The sequence below is a fragment of the Rana temporaria genome, chromosome 1, assembly GCF_905171775.1.
Source record: "Rana temporaria chromosome 1, aRanTem1.1, whole genome shotgun sequence".
Taxonomy (NCBI): domain Eukaryota; kingdom Metazoa; phylum Chordata; class Amphibia; order Anura; family Ranidae; genus Rana; species Rana temporaria.
In genome coordinates this window covers 401,939,939-401,961,146 of record NC_053489.1, presented here as the reverse complement: position 1 = coordinate 401,961,146, position 21,208 = coordinate 401,939,939, and the positions used below count along the sequence as shown (strand labels likewise).

The 21,208-nt window shown below is 44.2% G+C and overlaps 1 protein-coding gene across 4 annotated transcripts in view; it reads right to left on the bottom strand.

Moving 5' to 3' along the window:
- Positions 1-21,208, bottom strand: part of AP3D1 (adaptor related protein complex 3 subunit delta 1) — a 203,587-nt gene that overhangs the window by 135,220 nt on the left and 47,159 nt on the right. For all 4 annotated transcript variants that reach the window (XM_040323311.1, XM_040323319.1, XM_040323328.1 and 1 more), the window contains exons 10-14: positions 18,815-18,864; positions 18,530-18,578; positions 18,304-18,449; positions 3,474-3,622; positions 3,136-3,366 (exon numbers count right to left, since the gene is read on the bottom strand). In XM_040323311.1, coding sequence (XP_040179245.1) covers positions 3,136-3,366; positions 3,474-3,622; positions 18,304-18,449; positions 18,530-18,578; positions 18,815-18,864 — 625 coding nt within the window. The remainder of the gene's footprint in view (positions 1-3,135; positions 3,367-3,473; positions 3,623-18,303; positions 18,450-18,529; positions 18,579-18,814; positions 18,865-21,208) is intronic.

Genomic DNA, 21,208 nt, shown 5'->3' with positions numbered 1-21,208 from the left:
ACATTCCTTGTAATAGGAATAAAAGTGATAAAAAAAAAAAAAGAAAAGAAAAAAAAAAAAAAAAAAAAAAGTGTAAAAATAAAAACAATTAAGTAAAATAAAAAATAAATAAAAAAAGCCTGTGATCTTGTTATCTCGCGCGCAGAAGCGAACACGCATTCAGGTCCCGCCCACATATGTAAACGCCGTTCGAACCCCACATGCGAGGTATCGTTGCGTGCTTTAGAGCAAGAGCAACAATTCTAGCACTAGACCTCCTCTAACTCGAAAATAGTAACCTGTAAAAAATGTTAAAGCGTCACCTATGGAGATTTTTAAGTATCGAAGTTTGGCGCCATTCCATGAGTGTGCGCAATTTTAAGGCGTGACATGTTAGGTATCCATTTACTCCGCGTAACATCATCTTTCACATTATACAAAAAAATTGGGCTAACTTTACCGTTTTGTTATTTTTTAATTCATGAAACCGTTTTTTTTTTCCCAAAAAAAGGCGTTTGAAAAATTATTGCGCAAATACCGCGCGAGGAAAAAAGTTGCAATGACCGCCATTTTATTCCCTAGGGTGTCTGCTAAAATAAATAAATAAATAATATATATATATATATATATATATATATATATATATATATATATATATATATATATATATATATATATATATATATATATATATATATATAAATAATGTTTGGGGGTTCTGATTAATTTTCTAGCAAAAAAAATTGTGATTTTCACATGAAGGAGAGAAGTGCCAAAATTGGCCCGGTGGTAAAGTGGTTAATGAGGTCATCCAGTGAGGCTCCAAAATGCCTCCCTCCTCGGAAGGGCAAATCCGCCAGGGCCTTCATTTTAGCCAGATCAGGCGCCGCAAAACGACTGCGGATACCGAGGCTCTGAAAATCAATGGAGCTGCATCCAGGGCAGCATCGCAGACATATTTGAGGCCATGCACTAACTGGTCAACGAGTTCCACACAGCCCGGGAGAGCATGATGCTTCCTCAATTCCCACTGCAATAACTTTGCCCAGTCGGTCAAGGTCTGTCACACTAGTGCTGTGGCCAAAATGGCCCGCAAGGCTGATCCCAGCATGGTGAACATGGACCGACCCAGTGCCTCAGACCTACAATCAGCAGGGTCCTTAAATGCAGGGGTCCTCCTCTACCGGAATCTAGGTTACTTTGTTTAACCTAGACACCGGGGGGTCCACGACCGAGGAGATGCCTATTTTTTCAGTAGGCTCTCCTCAAAAGGGCAACGCACCGCCATGCGTTTGGGGACTAAAAAGGTGTCCTCTGCGGTCGCTCCATTCCTCGTCTATAAACTTATCAAAAAAAGTCACATAGGCAAACACCTTAGCAGTGCGGGTCGGCTTGTGGCACCCACACCTCAGCAGATGCCCCAGCCGCATCCTCCAGTTTAAGAGAGTGTCCCACACTGCGGTGATAAGTGCTCCAACAAGTACCTTGTCCTGCTCTGACCCGGACATGGAGTCACCCTCACTGTCCGAATGGCCCTGGTCTGCATCCTCCGATACCTCAGAACCAGGCCCCTGGAGCACAGCCAGCCCCGGGTCTGAGTCAGAGCTATCCACAGAAGAAGGTGGGGGCCCTTTTTACCTCCCCCCCCCCCCGCGCCCACACACAGCTTCCACCCTGGCAACAAATGACAAAGCCAACAAAGCGTCCACATGAACCGCAGGGGCACCGGTTGCTACCACCGGAATGTCTGGGGAAGAAACGCCAGCTTCGGACGCCATGCTGACCCCTCTGTGACAGTCTCAGCGACAACAGTCACGCGCAATAGTATTTTTTTTTTAAAACAAGGTGTCCACCCTCCTTGCCGTCACTGACCAGGGGACTCACCGCCCTGACAAGAGCTGCTCAGCGCCGCATTCCTCTCTCCCTCACAACACAGTGTGCGTTAGAATGTCTCGGGAGGTAAAAAACAGCGCTGTTTGCACCATTCAGGAAATCACTTCAGCACTAGAGGGCAAAGCCTACACCAAGATGGCCGCCCCAGTAAAAAAGGAGCGCAAACTCCAAGAAAATGGTCACCCGCTGTGCATAGCTGCGTCACAGCGCGGCTACAAGAAAATGGCTGCCAGCCGTTCCCATATAAAGGCAGTGTGGCTACAAGAAAATGGCGCCATTTTAAATAAAAAACGCAGAGCGAAAAAAATAGGTGGACAAGAACGCCGACATGCAGTGACCCACCAGCGGAAGCCCCCCCACACAGAGAGCGGACTCAGACACCCCCCGCAGCCAGGACCCCGAAAAGACCTCCGGTCAGCAATAGCAAATCCATGCATGGGAAGGAGGGAAATGGAGGAAGACGAAAGGGAAGACAAGGGACCCCCCTAATCGACCCCCCCCCCCCCCCGGAAAGCCCAGTTGATCCATCCTGTCAGACAGGAGGAAAAGTACTTACCTGTCTTGTGAGGACTGCTGGCGCGTTGCTGACAGACCCACTTCTGAGCAGTATGGAGTAGCTGTCGGCTACGGCTCGCTGTGACTCAGACAGCAATAGCCCGGTCATATGCCAGCCCCGAAGCATTAGCTCACCGGCCACCCCTGGAGCAAAACGGGGCCCGTCCTGACGACCCAGCGCATGGCTAAGGCCTGCTCACACTCGATGGCCGGACTGGGGAGACTACCAGGATCTATATAATCCAGCCTGTCCCCTAGCCGGCAGTTGATAGAAGATCTCAGGATCAAAAATTAAATAAAATAAAAATACAAATTCTGTAGGACCATGGGCCCAAAAGGGAGCCAGGTCCTTCTCTACTAGGCAGAAAAAAACTGAGCTGCTCACTGCAGTGAGAGGGGGTATGACTAAAGGGACCGCCCCCTGGGCGGGGCTGTTCAGCTTTGCTAAAGATTACATGTTTTAACTATTCACATGTCTGCCTAGTCCTCTCCTAATAGACGGAACATAACCCTACAGTCAAGAATATAAGGATGCTGTGTCCGTCCATGGACAAAAAAGAGAAAAAAAGTTTTACCATACAAAGTTAAAACAAGGGCAGAGGATTTGATAAATGGAAATTTGAAAAAATGACTGAAGTACCGCTTAAAATAGCATTTAGTATATAACCCAACCGATTCCAGAAAAATATATATATATATATATCTTACTCTGAGAACTCTCCACAGATCCAAGCAGCTGCATAAAGAACTTCACATATTCCATTACGTTGAGTGTTGCTGGCTAGAAGGTGGGCATTATCAAGCAATGTGGCCATCTGCGATACAGCAAAATTTCTAATCGCCTTCACTCTAATGGCAACATCAAGCATCTGAGCAGCTATAAGGTGGCCATGACGTGTTCCCTCCAGACGTGTGAGCTCTACCAGAATGCTAATATACCTATAAAAGGAATAAGACTGATGACTCGCATATCTCCATCTTGTCAACAAAAAGAAAATAGAAAATGCATCAAACATGTTTTCCTATAACATATAAACATTGCTTACCACTCAAAATTGGTAATATACTGGTAATTGGATTGGCTGCATATATCAATAATTTTTGTCAGCAACTCATCTCTGTAGGCAGTTCCTTCAGCTTTGTCAACATGGATCATCAACTTCTTCACAATCTCCATCAGATTCTTTTTCGACACCTGTACAAAGACATTAAAAAACACCAAAATACATCACACACAAAATATCAGAACACTATAGATGTTCACCTGTCAACCTACTGCTGTTTTGCAAACAATCAAGTAGAATATACCTAGTGTACTTGGCACATTTATTTAAAGCTCAACTCCAGCCTTACCTTCAATCTTGGACAATTGTACAGGATCCTGTCCTGAAATAGTTTTTTATGATTTCACTGCACACCAGTGTTGCCAACCGTCCGTATTTTTACAGACAGTCCATAAAAACAGGCACTTTTTTCCCCGTCTGTAAATGTCCGTGGTTGCAGGAATGTGCCAGTAAAAATAGCTGAGATCGGTTCGGCTTGGAACTGCGCAAGCGCAGTTCCGGAGCTTGCCAAACAGAGCCGAGCATATGCTGTATTCGGCTGTCGGGGGGGCAGATTTCACAGAGGCTGCGGCGCTGGCGAGTCATGTATTAGGACATTCCGCCAGGAGCGTGCCAGAATTTTAAATCTGTAACTAACCAAGAGGTCGGAGGAGCAGGAGTCAGGACTCGGAGGCTGAGTAGCACGCGGCGGCGGAATGGAGCCTGCTGCATCCAGGCAATACAAAGTTCACAGGGGAATCGGGGACAGACAGCCCAGCCGACAGTGACATCAGGAGATGGTGGCAGAGGGGGATCTGATGGAGGCAGATTGTGATGGTGGCACCTCAGAGGGGGATGATGGAGGCATGGGGTTAATGGAGGCAGGGGAAGATTGGAGGCACCGCAGAGGGGGGTGGAGGCAGGGGGTGATGTGACTAAATAATTTGCCTTTATTATATCAAAAATATGTTTTTTTTACCTTAATAGCTACCTTAAATCACATTGCCATTTGCCTAGCGTACTTGTTTATAGCCTAAATACTGAAATTTGAACCTAAAAATTTAAATTTAGTAACTTTTATGAAATGCCAGTGAAAACGTGGCTGCGCCAGGAAATTTCGGGGGGTGTCGTGCCAGTAAATTTCTGGTAGGTTGGCAACACTGCTGCACACTGTGAGCTTTTAATAGTGTGCATTAGAAACTGCAGAAAGTCAGAGAAAACAAGACTTCTGCATTTTTATACAAGCTGTGCTTTGGCCAATGACAATTTATCAAAACTGGAGCAGACAGAATCTGGAGTGGCTGCGCATACCAACCAGCTTCTATCTTTAAAGGGTAAGTTCACCTTTAGATTTGACCATTGATGGGCCGTGCCTCAGGGATCTCGAATGTCTGGACCTCTGCTTTTGCTATATCACGGTATTTTAATACCTGAGCATTTTACCACTGTGCCTACTTTATATTTTGCACTGATGTCAGTTTAGTTTTCTATGTTTGAGTGTATTGTTTAACGTTTATGACCAGGTTGTCTGGTGGTATTTTTTTTTTTTTTTTTTATGTTTATTTGTCTTAAACCTCATAAAAATAAAAAAGAGAAAAATCTGTAAGGTGAACATACACAGGACCCCCTTCCTCAAGCTCCCTGGTCCCGCTGACCTGGAGCACAGCGATCACCAGTCCAAAACGTACTTCGTCAGGTGGGTACGTTTAAAAGCGTTCTAAATTGGTCGGTGCCATCACATGGGCAGCGGCAACTATTCAGAACCAACGTAGCCCGTCCTGTCACTGTGGGGATTTAAAATCCGACTGGTAAAGCAGCGATATGAGGCGTCAGAGCGGACGATTATCACTCTCAAGGTTAGCGGGACCGGTTGCGATGGGACAGAGTCCAGTGTAAGGTCACCCTACAAATTTTCTGTTAAGATAAACTTACACTTTAACCTTCAAAACTTAAGATAGAGGCTGATTGGTTGCCATAAATATCTGCTCCAGTTTGGATAAATTCCCCCACTATGAAGTCCAAATCGCTTTTGGCTCTACTTCTCCTGTGGGTCAAAAGGAGTGCACTTTGTTCTGACCCATATTTAGCAGACAGTGGGCTAAAGTCCACTGACGTCACTCAGCTGGTCCAGACTCTAAAGAGATTCTCAATTTTTTTCAACCTTGGGCAGCCAAAGGTAAAGCCTTTTTGAAGGATGGAAAAGAGTTAAAAGACTTTATTGAAGGATGTCTGTGTGGAGGGCCCATCTCTGTTGGCAACAGCAGATGTGTAGTCCCTCTACACAAAAATAAAACAAAAGGATGCATTAGAGGCGGTAAAATGGTCCCTACTGAAACATACAAAGCTGAAACATAGATTGGATTTTTGGTGAAAGGATTTAACATGGCAACGTCAAATAGTTTTTTTTGGTATGAAGGGGATTTTTACAATCAAATTAAAGATGTTGCCATGGGGGAAAAGTATGCCCCCAGCGTGGCAAATATCTTTTTAGACAAATGGGAAAATTAAGACATTTTTACTGACGAATGGCCACAGTTGGTACTGTATCGGAGGTATATAGATGACCTGGTATTCAGATGGGAGGGCTCTGTCGAAGACCTCCAATTGTTTATGAACCAGATCAATAACATCCGATATGGTCTCAAACTCGCCAGCAAATGGAGTTTTGAGGAGCTTCAGTACCTAGACCTTGACATTTATAAATCAGGGAATAGGTTACTGACCAGAACCTTTTTTAAGGAGGTTGACAAGAATGGTTATATCTCTACATGGAGTTATCATCCAGGTTGGATTAAGGCTATAACCAAAGGACAGTTTGTCCGGATTAGACAAAACTGTGACTTAGATTCTGGGTACAATCAGAAGTACTGCTGAAAAGATTTTTTGAAAAAGGATATAGCCTTTGTGACCTTGAGAAGTTCAGGTCGGAGGTAGCAATAGAGTTGAATTAATAGAAAAATCTAGGAGAAAAGAGAACAAATTTGAGCCGACTTTCGTCACTGGTATTAATCGTGATTATAAGAAGGTTGAAAAATCCCTTAAAAAAAAAAAAAAAAAGGGATAATACCCTGAACAAGATTTTGCCCCATAAGCCATCCTTCATATATAGGAGAGCCCCAGGCCTTAGGAATATGATAGCCAAAAATGTGGTAAAGCCTCCTAAGATTGGGAAAAAAAATTCCTTGATACCATAGGCTTTTATAGATGTGGAAGATGCAAATCCTGCAGAAACACTGCAAACAAAAGAAGATAAACTGATGTCTTTGTAGGAAGTAATGGCAAGGAGTAGACGATAGACAAATTTATATCTTGCAATACTAAATATGTGGTTTAGCTCTCCACGTGTCCCTTTGGGTTGGTATACGTGGGGAGAACTACAAGATGTCTTTATAAAATAATTAACGAACATGTGACCAATATTGTCAACGGTTTTAGAAAACAGTGTGTCTAATCATTTTAGGACCCATCACCAGCAAAATCCTTATCTTAAGGTTTTATGGAATTGACAAGATATTACCCCATTGGAGAGGAGGGGACATGAGGACTTGTGTGTCCCAGGCTGAAACACGCTGGATTTTTGAGTTAGGGTGTCTCATGCCTGCAGGTTTAAACACTGAAATAGATTTAAACTGCATTGACAGATTTTTGACCATCTATTAAGCTCTACATTTATATTTAGATTTTACTTACCAAGATTGGATCTTGCATCTCAGCATTTGTATTTATTTTAGGTAGGAATTGATGTGAACACATATACCATTTCCCCCTGGCTTGCGGACAGGGATGTGTGTGTTCATAGTATATTATAGTACATGTACTATACATGTATATAGTTCATAGTACATGTATATTATGTGTGAGCACTGCAGTATAGAATCAGGCCACTAGATGGCGATACTGCATACTGTGATCTCCATATGTATTCGAATGTCTTTTAAGTGTGTTTTATGCCGTCTTTAATATATTAAAAGTAATGTCATTTATTATTATTATAGTTAAGCTGGTTTGGATGAGGCAGAGACTTTTCCTTTCTCCCCGTTTTGTTTTTTGCTTCTCTGTTGCCAGGGAGAAACCATTTAAATTTATTTTTTCCTGAGTTTGACACATAATTGCCACTAACCAATGGCAACGCTGTATCTAGTATTTAGGCTCCGGTATCATGGCGGCAGCCTCCATTTTCCTGAAGACGTGCGCTAGAGCAGGAAATGCATAAAAGTTGTAGCCTGTATTCGCCAGACATTGGAGCTTTCCTCCCTTTTTATTAACTTCTCAGCTGAGACGCGCACTACGCTTCCTGTATCACCTCACCCTTGGAGTGATTGACCGGCCCCGGCTTCATCACACAGCTGTGCTGCTATATATGGAGTCTTTTATATGCATGCAAGTGCTTTTAACCACTTAAGCCCCGGACCAAAATGCCCAGGCTTTGCGATTCGGCACTGCGTCGCTTTAACAGACAATTGCGCGGTCGTGTGACGTGGCTCCCAAACAAAATTGACGTCCTTTTTTTCCCACAAAAAGAGCTTTCATTTGATGGTATTTGATCACCTCTGCGGTTTTTATTTTTTGCGCTATGAATAAAAATAGAGCGACAGTTTTGAAAAAAATTCAATATTTTTTACTATTTTCTCTAATAAATATCCCCAAAAATATATAAAAAAACATTTATTTTCCTCAGTTTAGGCCGATACGTATTCTTCTACATATTTTTGGTAAAAAAAAATTTAAATTAAAAAAATCGCAATAAGCGTTTATCAGTTGGTTTGCGCAAAATTTATAGCGTTTACAAAATAGGGGATAGTTTTATTGCATTTGTATTCATTTTTTTTTTTTTTTTTTTTTTTTTTACTACTAATGGCGGCGATCAGCGATTTTTTTCGTGACTGCGACATTATGGCGGACTCTTCGGGCAATTTTAACACATTTAAATTGCATTGTTTATTGTGAAAATGTCAGTTGCAGTTTGGGAATTGACCACAGGGGGCGCTGAAGGAGTTATGTTTCACTTAGTGTGTGTTTACAACTGTAGGGGGGTGTGGCTGTAGGTCTGACGTCATCGATTGTGTCTCCCTATAAAAGGGATGAAACGATCGATGCAGCCACCACAGTGAAGCACGGGGAAGCCGTGTTTACATACGGCTCTCCCCGTTCTTCAGCTCCGGGGAGTGATCGCGAGGGGGTGGCTAGAAACGAATAATCTGCAGAGGCGCATTGCTGGCGGTATTATCGCGGTGTCCCATTGTTTTCAATGGGAAGGAGCGGTATACACACCGCTCCAAAAGATGATTTTTTTTCTCCTGCCAGCGCATTGCCTCAGTGTGAAAGCCCTCGGGCTTTCACATTGAGAATGCTGGGGCAGGAGTATTTCAGGCGTTATTTATGCGCTATTTTTAGCGCCAAAATGCCTGAAATACTCCTCAGTGTGAAAGGGGCCCAAGTGTTTTACTGTTAAAGCTGCTTGCATCAGCTGCACAGTTAGGAGCCAGACTGCTGCTCTCACACAGAGGACATAGGTCTGGGTTTCCAACAATCCGACACAGCACTCCAATTAGCAGTGTTGTTGATGGTATCACAATGCAGAGACGGTCAAACTGCTTGAGACCTGTAACACAGCGTTTTGTGTGAACGCAGTGTCCTGGTAAGCCAGCTACCAAGCCAGGCAGTTAGTAAGAAGCACCAAACCCTTAAAAAAAAAAAAAAATGTTCCTTGATTGTTTTACTAAATGTAGGCTTTTTTTAAAGTTAAAAGGAAAGGGGGCATGGCCTGACGCAGCATGTGAGCGGGCGTCTTCTCTAGCAGCTCTGAGATCCCTCTTGGGGAAGACCCGGTGCTGCTTTATCGGTGACTCTGGTGGATGGGAAAGCGCAAGGGGAAGAAACAGCCCCCGGCCAGGATGAGTATCACCACGCACTCATGCCAAGATGCCTGCCGATCCACCGCGCCTCACTCATCCCTGGCATCCACGCCAGATCTATTTGCTGAGGACCCTGATCCATCACTACCTCCTTCTCCCGGGACCTCCACTACACCAGCGCTACCGGCCCTAGTGTCACCCAGTGAGGATGGCCTGGAGGATGGCCCGGAAACTGGAGCCCACGCTGCTGGATATCCTCAAGATTATAAAAGGCAAATCATTCTGATGATATGGGCAACCCCCCTCGCACTATGGTAATCCGCCTCCTTAACTATAGGGACTGGGACGCTATCCTGCGTACTGCCCGCATAAAAGGGAGCCTGAAAAATTAATAATGCATCGGTGTCCCTTTTTCCCCACGATTACTCCCCTGCTGTCTGGGCGTCGAGGGCCAAGTACCAACATGTCAAGCAAAAGTTGAGTGAGAAGACCATTCAGTACTCCATGTTGTTTCCTGCGACACAGAGTTGTGCACCAAGGCCAGGTGCACTTTTTCCAAACCCCTGCAAGTGTCAGGCCCCCGACACTTGATTTGCTATCTTCCCCTGATAATGTGTTCTATTTTTGTCTACCCCACTCACTGGGACTATGCCTGGGGCAGGTATATTTATTTAGTTAAATGCCTTGTCAGGAGGATGCTGATCTCCTCTTGGTGACTATGATGCTACCGTTCATTTTATTTTTCTTACCTTCTTTGTTGTTTTTCTTTTTTGATCACTGACTGATCTAAAGTTTGCTCGCCGACTTGCCTGTATAGGACTTGTTCTTATTGTGTATATGCAGTTCAGGGTCTAGGCCAGCCCCTTGTTTCTGGGGCCTGGCAGGGGTTCAATTTGGGAAACTGCCTATTCTGAATGTGTGTCTGATTGTCATATTTCTGCTGTGTAAAGGGATGAATGAAGAAGTGTGTGTGTGTGTGTGTGTGTGTGTGTGTGTGTTTCCCACCTTGCCTCCTCCCCCCTCTGGGTTTGCAGCCGTGTGGGGTCCTATGTTTTGCACAAGGTAATTATAATCCATTCCTTGCAAATGTTTTGCTTAATATTTTATATTTCACCATGTCTACGGTCAGGTGTATGTCCTGGAATGTCCGGGGGTTAAACTCCAAACTTAAGAGTTTGATTTCCTGAAGACACATAATCCTCATATTGTGCCTACAGGAGACGCACCTTATGGGATCAAAAGTGCTGGCTTTAAAAAAACACTGGGTTTTGCGTGGATATCATTCCACATACTCCAATAATGCCAGAGGGGTGTCCATTCTTATACGGAAGGGCCTCCCCTTTTCCTTTGACCGAGTGGTGCTTGATCCCAAGGGTCACTACGTTTTTCTCCAATGCATGGTGCACGCAACACTACTGCTCTTCACATATTTGAGTGTGCAATTTGCCACCTTTCCAGCTCTGGCTACCCTCATAGTGGGGGACTTTAATTCGGTGCTTGACCCTGGCATGGACCACCTGAAACCTCTCCAATATGACTCTAGGCCGTTTGGTCAGTGGTGTACTTCCTTTAGCTATGTGGTCCTCTGGAGGCAAAAACATCCTATGGTAAGAGAATACTCATGTCAGTCTCAAACGTACTGTACTCTTTCCAGGTTGTACTATGCCCTGGGGACTCCGGACCTAGTCTCCTGTATCCAGGCGGTCACCTACTTACCTCAGACGATATCTGACCACTCTGCCCTATCTGTGGAAATGCCATTAGGTCATAGGCCCTCTATTCAGTTGTGGAGGCCGAGTCCCCTCTGGATCTCCATCTCTGAATTCCAGGAGCCGGTCAGGCACAACATGTCCCACTATTAGGGGAATATTTCCGGATCCGCTTTCTTTGGCTAAACGTGGGATGCCTTTTAAGACATCGGTGCAAGGTTCCTACATCTCTAATATTGCCCAGCATCGGAAGTCCTCTCAGGCTACCCTCTTGGACTTGGAGTCCTCCCTGGAGAATACTAGGGTCCAATACTCTGCGCTTCCCACTCCGGACTCACATGGGGTCCTGGTGGGGGCGCATAGGGCTCTGGACCTCCATAGGGTAGACGCAATGCGGAAACAGCAGATGTACTTATCGGCCAGGTTGCTTGAACACAGTGGTAAAAATGGTAAAATGTTGGCCTTTCTCTCCCGCACGGATTACATTGACAGGACTATAACGCACATTAAATTACAGACGACTCCGTTACATCTGACCCCCTGCTCATTAACCAGATATTCAAGTCCTTTTATGAGAACCTCTATTCCGCCCCGTCCCCTCCGGATGAACTCGAGACGCTGGGGTTTTTGGAATCTCTGCAGTTCCCAGTATTGGATGAATCTCATAACCTTATCTTAGACAAACCCCTGACGATTGAGGAGGCCATATGTTCTCTCCCCTCTAATAAAGCCCCTGAATTGGACGGTTTACCCGCCAAACGTTACAGAAATTATGTTGAAGAATTGGCACAGAAATTACGCTCACTGTTTGGCCATGCACTGAAGGAGGGTGAACTCCCCTCCTCCATGTGAGGCCCTGATTGTAGTACTGCCTAAACCGGACAAAGACAAACTGTTGTGTGGGTATTACCGTCCAATCTCACTACTGAATAGTGATGTCAAGGTGTTGGCTAAAATTCTAGCTCTAAGACTACAAAGGGTCATTCTCCCATCTCATTCATAGGGATCAGACTCGGTTCATGCCTGGGAAGAGTACGTATGACAACATTCGTTGGCTCTATTTGCACATTCACAGGGCTGCCACTGACCAAAAGAGTGGCCTGGTGTTATCATTGGATGTGCTCAAAGCCTTTGATACAGTTAGCTGGTCCTTCCTTTGGGAAATTATGCATCGTATGGGCTTCAGCTCCCAATTTATGAAGTAGGTCTGTTTGCTATATACCAACCCTAGGGCTAGGATAGGTACTAACAAGGATGTCTCCGATGTTTTTACTTTGCAGAGGGGAACCAGGCAGGGCTGCCCGCTCTCGCCGCTTCTGTTTGCTCTGGCGGCATACGGTGGGTGGTATCTGTTATGGGGACCTGACTGAAAAGATTTCCCCTTATGTAGATGATGCCCTAGTCTATTTGGATGGGTCTGAGCAGTCGTTTGTTGCACTATTGGGTGTTGTGGAGGAGTTTGGGAAGGTCTCCGGGTTGGTTGGAAAAAAAAAAAAAAAAAACACGATATATTTCCTATAGGCCCTGAACCTGAATATTACACTTGCCTCTTCATCCAAATTGACCATCTAACACATTTAAAGCGGGGGTTCACCCTATCGACGAAAAAAAAAAATTTTTTTTTCTTTTACCTTAAAATCAGGCATTGTAGCGCGAGCTACAGTATGCCTGTCCCGAATTTTTTACCCCCGTACTCACCTTGTAGTCGTCCATCGAAGATACCGGGGAATGGGCGTGCCTATGGAGACGGAGGATGATTGACGGCCGGCTCTGGCGCGTCACGCTTCTCCGGAAATAGCCGAAATAGGCTTGGTCTTCACGACGCGTGCGCATAGCCTGTGCGCAGGCGCCGTGAAGAGCCGAGACCTACTCCGGCTGTCTTCGGGGAGAGTGACGTGCCAGGGCCGGCCGTCAATCATCCTCCCTCTCCATAGGCACGCCCATTCCCCGCGGGAGCCGAAATCTACGATGTCCGAGTACAAGGTGAGTACGGGGTTAAAAAAATCGGGACAGGCATACTGTAGCTCGCGCTACAATGCCTGTCTCGATGGTAAAATGTGTCGGGGGGGGGGGGTGAACTACCGCTTTAAGTATCTGGGCATATATATTAATGCTGACCCCTCTCCTTTGAAACCCTTAATGTTACCCTGATTATAACACACATGGAGACCAGACTGCGTACTTGGACCTCCTTACCACTTAATCGGATAGGCCGTGTGAACATCGTTAAAATGATATATTTACCCAAATTCTTATACGTTTTTCGGGCATCCCCAACCTTTTTGTTTAAAAAACTTTTTAAACAGGATTAACTCGCTCCTTTCCACCTTCCTCTGGCAGGGGTCCAACTCGCGAATTGCTAGGGCCTCACTTCAAGCAGCTAAAACTGATGGCGGATTGGCCTGCCCTAATCTGCGACACCATTTTAAAGTGTCACAGCTGGCTTATGTTTATGACTGGTTCCTGGAGGCCTCCTCATCCTGTTCCACTGCTCTATTGACTGCACTGGTAGGTTCTAGGGCCTCACTTGTAGACGGTCTACACAGGTCTGTACCCAAGCAGTGTTCGAGGCTCCCCACTGGAAATAAGCTGGTTAGCCTGGCATGAGGAAAACAAGGTGCTTGCAGACTCCGATGGTATATCTCCCAGATCCCCCCTGTGGGGGAACCCCAATTTCGCTGAGCTTCTGGGTCACCCCAACTCCTTGTGGTGGACACGACTCGGGGTCACACATATCTCCCACATTTTTGTTAAACGTATCATTATCTCCTTTGAAGATTTGAAGGTACGGTGTGGGGTGACGGATAAATTATTTTATAGGCATTTGTCACTATGTCATGCTGTTCGAACACAATTTACTGGGCTGAGGTGCTGCTGTCGTGCCAGGATATTGAAAAGCTGGTTACGACTATTTATTCCCGACTGCAGTCTGCAGTCTGCCGGGGCTGTCCGAGGAAGGGTGGGAGGAGGCCTCGGAGGTTTGCTTTCAGGACCTTATTGGATCTAATGATCTACAGTTTAAATCTATACACCAATTGCATTCTACTCCTGCCAGGCTGGCTCATATGGGTTTAGTCTCTGCTGCTTCTTGTTCTAGGTGTAACTCTACTGAGGCTGGATACATACATATGTTTTGGTCTTGTTCTGCTCTGTCGACGTTTTGGAAGGACTTATTTTTTTTTTTAAGGACATCTTACATTTACCAATGCCTCATACATCAGAGGTTGGACTGTTGGGAGTGCTCAATGAGTTCATACCCAGGACTCATGCTCGAACTCTGGTGTGCATAATTATTTTTCATGCTAGGAAATTAATTCCGTTACAATGAAAGAGTGCCTCTGCTCCAAATATTCAAATGTTGTACTGTATGATAAACAAGGTTATACCCATCTTTAAACGCATGTATAAAATAAGGTAGGGCCTGTTCTGCCAAGTTTACCAAGATTTGGCAGCCCTGGCTTAACATTGCAAATTCCTTTTGGAAAGACACTCCGCTCTCCCAACCCTAATGGATGTCTCCCTTGGCTGGCTTGATACGGCTGAAAGTTGATGGGGACAATGCTGTTGGTTTGGTGATCTCGGGTTCTGGTTGGAGGTTTGGGGGGCGGTGAGGTGTGAATGGCTGGGTGTGCGTGTGTGTGTATGAGTTTGAATGTAATTGGTTTATATCTCCACTGTTTAATATACTATGACTTACCATAGTGGTGCCTTATGTGGTCCACTTCGGCTGACCTACTTCTTCTGTTTTAGTTTTTCTCCGTTGAGGAACCAGAGTTCACAATATTTTGATGAAACCATATAACCTTGAGGTGCTATTGTAAAGGTGCATTGATCTATACATGTGATGTAACCGTTTACGAATCGGTTTGCTTTGTACGTGGGAAAAAATAAATAAAAAATCTTTAAAAAAATAAGTTAAGGAGAAGCCATCAGGCAATTGCGCTACAGCGTATCCTGAATTGGAAGTTTCATGCGTCCCTTAAGCTGTGGGTCCCCCTAGAGAAGACGATGGCGGGGCAGGACTTGTCCTATGCACCCTGGGTCCCAGTCTGTGGATATCCATGGTTTTCTCCTGGTGAACTGAAAGCCTCCCTCGGAAAGTTGACTAAAGACGGAATTGTTATTCTTTTTAGTGACACCGCCAGTTAGAAACTTTTGTCACTAAATGCCACAGACTAGCGCAGATTAGAACTTAACAGAATTTGAACGTCTGTGGGCGTCAACTGCTCCACTGTTCCATATGATCGCTGTACTATACGGAATGCTGGAGGACGCGTCGTCTAACCCCAGGCCCCATTATGTTAGGGAATGGGAAAGGGACCCCCAGTCGGACTTTACTGACGAACAACTCCACCACCTCTACCTCCTAACCCACACGAGCTCTATAGATGCTAAAACCCAAGAAAACAACTATAAAATGTTTGACGCGGTGGTATAGAGTGCCTACTACCCTAGCTAGGATTTTCCCTAAAGTCTCTGACAGATGTTGGAGGGGATGTGGACAGAAGGGCACGTTCCTCCACATTTAGTGGGAGTGCCCGGTGCTCTAACCATTTTGGGACATGGTTGGCAAACACATAGCTGAGGGTTTGGGTATCGATATTCCGGCCCTGCCTAAACATTTTCTGCTCCATGTCCCCCTATTGCCCTCGACCCGTGGCTCTGTCCCATTACAAAGTACTCTCCCCCACTTTAAACGAAGAGTTTGCATATCCCAAGTGAACAGGATTGGCTGGGGAAGGTGGGGGAGATCATGGAGGCATAGAACTGACTTGCGAATAGTAGGTGCACTCGCGAAAATTTTGACCTTACATGGGCGGAGTGGAAGGCCCACGAGACAGCCACGCTTTCTTCAAGTTTGGATGAGGCATTACTTGCCTTAGCGGATCCCTCCTTCGGAAATCATCTCATCAGTAAATCCGGTGGATGCTGGTCCATATGCCTTCTTGTCTCTTACTTTCTCTACTTTTCTCCTTCTGTTTCTTTGCCCCCTATCTAAACACTATTTTCTCCCTCCCTTTCCTCCACTGTTTGCTGTGAACTTGTTTGTTTAGTTTAACAAAAAAAAAAAACAATGTATTGTCTCCATGGGACACTTGGGTGTGTTTTTTCTGGGCTACCTGGATGGTCTTCAGTTTTCTTGACTATTCTTGGTACCTCAGGTTCATTTAAAATCCTGCATAGTAAGGGAGTCATTTTTGTAACTACCCAAGAGCTGGGGCATTTGGCCACCTTGCCCCTTTGTCGCTATTTTGTTGCCTGCTGCTACTCCCAGTTGAAATAGTTGTCCGAGTTCAGACTGGGCATGCCCCCCCCCGGTGTCCCTCACTTTCCCTTGTCCTTTGTCTCCCCCCTAACCCCCTTGGTTGTTTTTTTTTTTGGCTATGTTGTACTGTGAAAGGAGGAGGGAGGGAGGGAGGGAGGAGGTTGTTTGGCTGGGCTTCTCCTATGGGTCACAGTAGTGGATAATTCGCATTACTTGCATGACTGTGACCCATTTCCAGCAGAGGACTGAAGTCGGCTCTCTGCTAAATTCCCAGATATCAGTCCAGGCACCGCATTATCCAGACAATGGAAGTCTGGATCCACCAGGTGCTTGGACTGAGTCAGAAGAGCTCTGCTCGGGGAGCTGAGTGTACCGAAACATCCATGGATGTTCGATTACTCTGTTTTCAGTACAGAGGTGTCGGTGGACCGATGCTGCATCCACTCAAGTATGATGGAGGAAGAAACAAACAAACCCATACTTCTCTTTTAAACTGCATGCATCACTGCAGCACACAGGAAAGCTGGACCACTTGAGCAGAACATTAATTTTCTGCTGACACTAGTAGGATTTACAGTATGAAGCACAACCAAAAAAAAAAAATCTTACTTAGAACTTTTCACAGATCCAGATAGTTACATAAAGACCTTCACATTTTCTACTATGAGGAATGTTGCGGGACAGAAGGTGGGCATTATTAGGCAGTATAGCCATCTGAGATTTTTTACTTGTTCTGCAACCTTACTGCATAACAAGTAAAAAAATAAAATAGAGTCTTCAAGAAATTAAGGGATTAAAATTAATTACATATTTGAAAACTTGTGCAACCGAGATGCCTTTTTCTGTAAATTGAAAGGAGGTTTAATAAATCCTGTCTGCAGGCTAGCAGAACCGAATACTTTTGTATATTGCACAATTATTTTGCATCATTGCCTTTGATCAAGGGAAAAAGAAACAACCTTAAAGTGGTAATCGATAAAACTAACAAAAACAAAAACACTGAACTACATTTGTTACCTCAAATGGTAAAGCTGAACTCGGGCAGGGATATTTTTAGATAATGTTAAAAGGTCCTTTCTTACCCTACACTAAAATGATTTGCTCTTTTCATGCAAGTGTTCTGCTTCTTCTAAATCCTCCTTTGAATCAGTGCTCAATTCTGCAGTGTCATCCTGATTTCCTTTTTACAAGACATACAAGGCATAGATGCCTTCAATTCCCCTGGCCCCTTGTAACTTCCCCTCGATAGTCCTGTGTTAGAGCATGCAGAATGTCATCACACTCCTCCCGGTCTGACATGTCCATTGTGCTGTTGAGGGACAGGACAGGAGACTTCTGATCAGTCTCACCCACCATGATCTAAGATTGTAAATCCGCTTATTCACAGAAGCTATTCCCATGCATTCATGGGAACTGAAGCTTGCAATTCCTCTGCTGTGCTGAGAGTGGGTGTGACGTACCTGCTTCTCTAATCCATCCTCTGGCTTCCAGCCAGCGCTGTTTAAGGCCCAATTTACACTTGTGCGACTTTTCCTACAACTTTGGAAATCAGTCGCATGACAAGTTGTATACCCCATGATTCCCAATGATAACCATTCATATCTGTGCGACTTAAAAGTAGTCCCTGTACTACTTTGGTCTGACTTTGATGCGAGTTGAGGTCCATAGACCTCAAGTCTATACAGGCATTCCCTGAAAACGCTGCAAAAATGTGGTGGCAAAAATCATGTGACTTTCAAGTCACGGCAGTGTGAAAGAGGCCCTAAAGATGCAGGAGCAGTGACATCACAGCTTTTTCGAAGGTACATTTCTACTTAACTGGACTCTTTCCTTTAGCACAAGACGTTTTCTCCTATGCATATTGAAATCTGCAAAAGGTGACATTTTGCAGATATCCTGGGAATTTGCTCATGGTAACCTATAGATTATCAGAAGATTTTTTATGAACACAGCCTTGTGCTTCACATTCAATGGGTTTTTAATAATACATAAGATTTTCTTACCATGCCATAGAGTAAATCCAGGGCTCGCAGCCTTATGGATTCGTCTTTATCATCAAGACACTGCAGGATAAGGTCCTTGTGAGACTGCACAGATTTGGGATGGGTCTTCAAGATTTTGGACATAGCCAGCAACCCCAAATACTTCACTGTCAACAAACACAAGACTATAAGCTTAGACTGAAGTCTAAGGACTAAAATGTATTTATCGTGCTTTAACTTCACTTACAATTTTGGTCAGAGTCTTCAATGAGAATCCTTAACTTCTGAACACAGAGCTACAAAATAATAGAATGGTTAGAATACCTTTCTGCTTTAACTGACAGGCACAATATTTGTATTTAATTTTACAAATTGAAAAATTAAAACTAAGCTTACAGGAATATAAATAAAAAAAAAGTGGTAGTAAAGCAAAAGAGTGTCATGTCTATAGCTTTTAACAATCTAAATGCTATCTGAAAAAATGCTTGAAGGATTAGCAGAATGGGGAGAAGGACAATTAAAGTAGATTTACCTGAATACTGGCACTGTGATTAGGCATCCCAGATGATAAGGATATTAAAACTATGGGTAAGCAGAACAGCATGTTAAGGGAGAATTACCTATATACAATGTTACAGTAAGGCATAAATTAAAAAGCATTTTTAAATGCCAAAAATAGTTATTGTTAAGCTACTGCACCTACATAAAAAAAAAGTGATACTTTTAAATGAACCTGTGCTTTGCCCATGGCAAAGCAAATCTGCAGGTTCATTTCAATGCCACACCAACAAGCACATAACCCACCTTCCTTTCACTTCACTTGCCCTTCATTCTGCTACTGGAAGCCAAGAAACCCTGTGTAAGCTTCAAGTTGTGTATTGGAGCCTAAACAGAGCTGATGACGTTATTTCTGTCCTCTGTGGCAGCACTGGCTGCCATTTAAATGACCCCTTGCTTTAACCTGCTTAAGCAAAGCACAAGATAACTTTAAAGAATTGATGCCATGAAAGATTAATAGAAGCTTTCATTACTATACTCTTGCTTAGGGGAAAGCTTGTTCCCCGTCATTCTGGTGCATGGACTTCAATGCTGTCCAAGCTGCTGACTAGGAACAATTATTAAAAAAAAAAACATTCAACATTCATTTTAGACTTTGACTGAAACATACAGAAGACACAGCCAATAATCTAGCATTCTTTAGATAGAAGACTGCAGGGTCAGCTCCCCATACTCCCCTCATTACCCTAGTGTGATATCTCCTGCTGCCATGGACAACAATGAAGATCTCATTCTCTTTTGTGCCCATTCTCATTGATGCGACATAGTGGAAAAGATTGTGTGCTTTTTTGCTGCTGCACAGTGTGTTTTTGGGAGCATACTCAAAGCGCATGCAAAATGCATGTATATGCATATTTTGTCAGGGTTTGATATCCAGTCTCCTACATAAAAACACAACTCATCTAAAACCTATGAAAAGAAAAAAAAAAAAAGCATGCAAAATGGTGCTACAAACACAAACTGAAAAATACCCTAAAAAAGGTATCTGAATATTTCTTCTGGAATTTGTTTCAAATACATTTTTACAAATGTAGATCTTGGTTAATGTTCCCGAGTCTTGAGATTGACTCCAAATATCTCTAGGAAAGTATCTGATTCAAAGTACATTGCAAGGATGTAGATATATACCACTCCAGGTACAGATACCAAGACCTCGCCTTCTCTGCACAGCCTGGGTGCTGGCTCTGTGTGTTGAGCACATGCAATAGAGGAAATCCGCACAGCTGCACTCCAGTGAAAAATGTCTTTATTGAATAAAATCAGTCCATACAGCAATCAAGGACAGTGGATAAATCAGCTGACGCATTTTACACACCTTACTGCTGATTAGTCAATGCAAGGATGTGATGCTAAATACATTTTGAATTCAGCAGAAAGAGTATCACCAGTGTTTGCAATAATAAAAAACACACCAACTCGAGGCATTTCTGTCTAGTCCCTTTTTATTGTTTAAATATTTTTAAAATTACCAATACAACAGTATAGGCATCTAAATACTTTAGCACAACTAAACAGCCATTTGTGGCACCTAAACCTTGTACACACGATGAGAAAACCGTATGAAAAATTACGCTTTCAAAGCGATCGTATAATAATATGATCACACGGCCTCATGCACACAGGGCGTAAAAAAAAAAAAAAGCTGCAAAGCCACTACCAACATCAGGAAAAAGCAGCTGTAAAAACGTGCTTTTAGTAGCTTTTTGAATTGGCGTTAATGCACGTTTAGCCGTGCTAGCCTTTAGCAGCGTTTCTCTGCCTCTATTCAAAATCAATCGTTCCCTATGACACCCCATTGATTTGAATAGAAGTCGCACCAGAAGTCGGATCATAATGATCCGAGTTGTGGTGCAGCTTGTGGGCGGAGGATCTTTATGGGTAACCCTTGGCAAAATGAAAAAAAGGAAACAAAAAAAAGCTGGCGTGGAGCCCCACCAAAAACCATACCAGACCCTTATCAGAGCACACAGCCCAGGAGGACCATACCAGGCCACATACCCTCAACAATTGGGGGTGCTTTGGGCAGGGGGCTCATGTTCATTGGGACAAGGGCCTCTTCCCGAAAACCTTGGCCATTGGTAGTGGGTGGGGGGGCGCAACAGAATCTGGAAGCCCCCTTTAACCAGGGGGCCCCCAGATCCCAAACTCCCCAACCTATGTGAATGAGTATGGGGTAAATAATATCGGAGCAGAGTACGAATCTTCGCTCATTAATATACTGCACCGGACTCTATTCGGTTGCTGGTGTTGTGTCCAACCCCCAATTTGTCAAAAACTCCAATTACCTAAGTGGTTGGAGTTTGACAAGTTGAAGAATTTGACAGAACACCAGGTCTCTTCTCTCCGCCATCTTCTCCCTCTGCCGGGT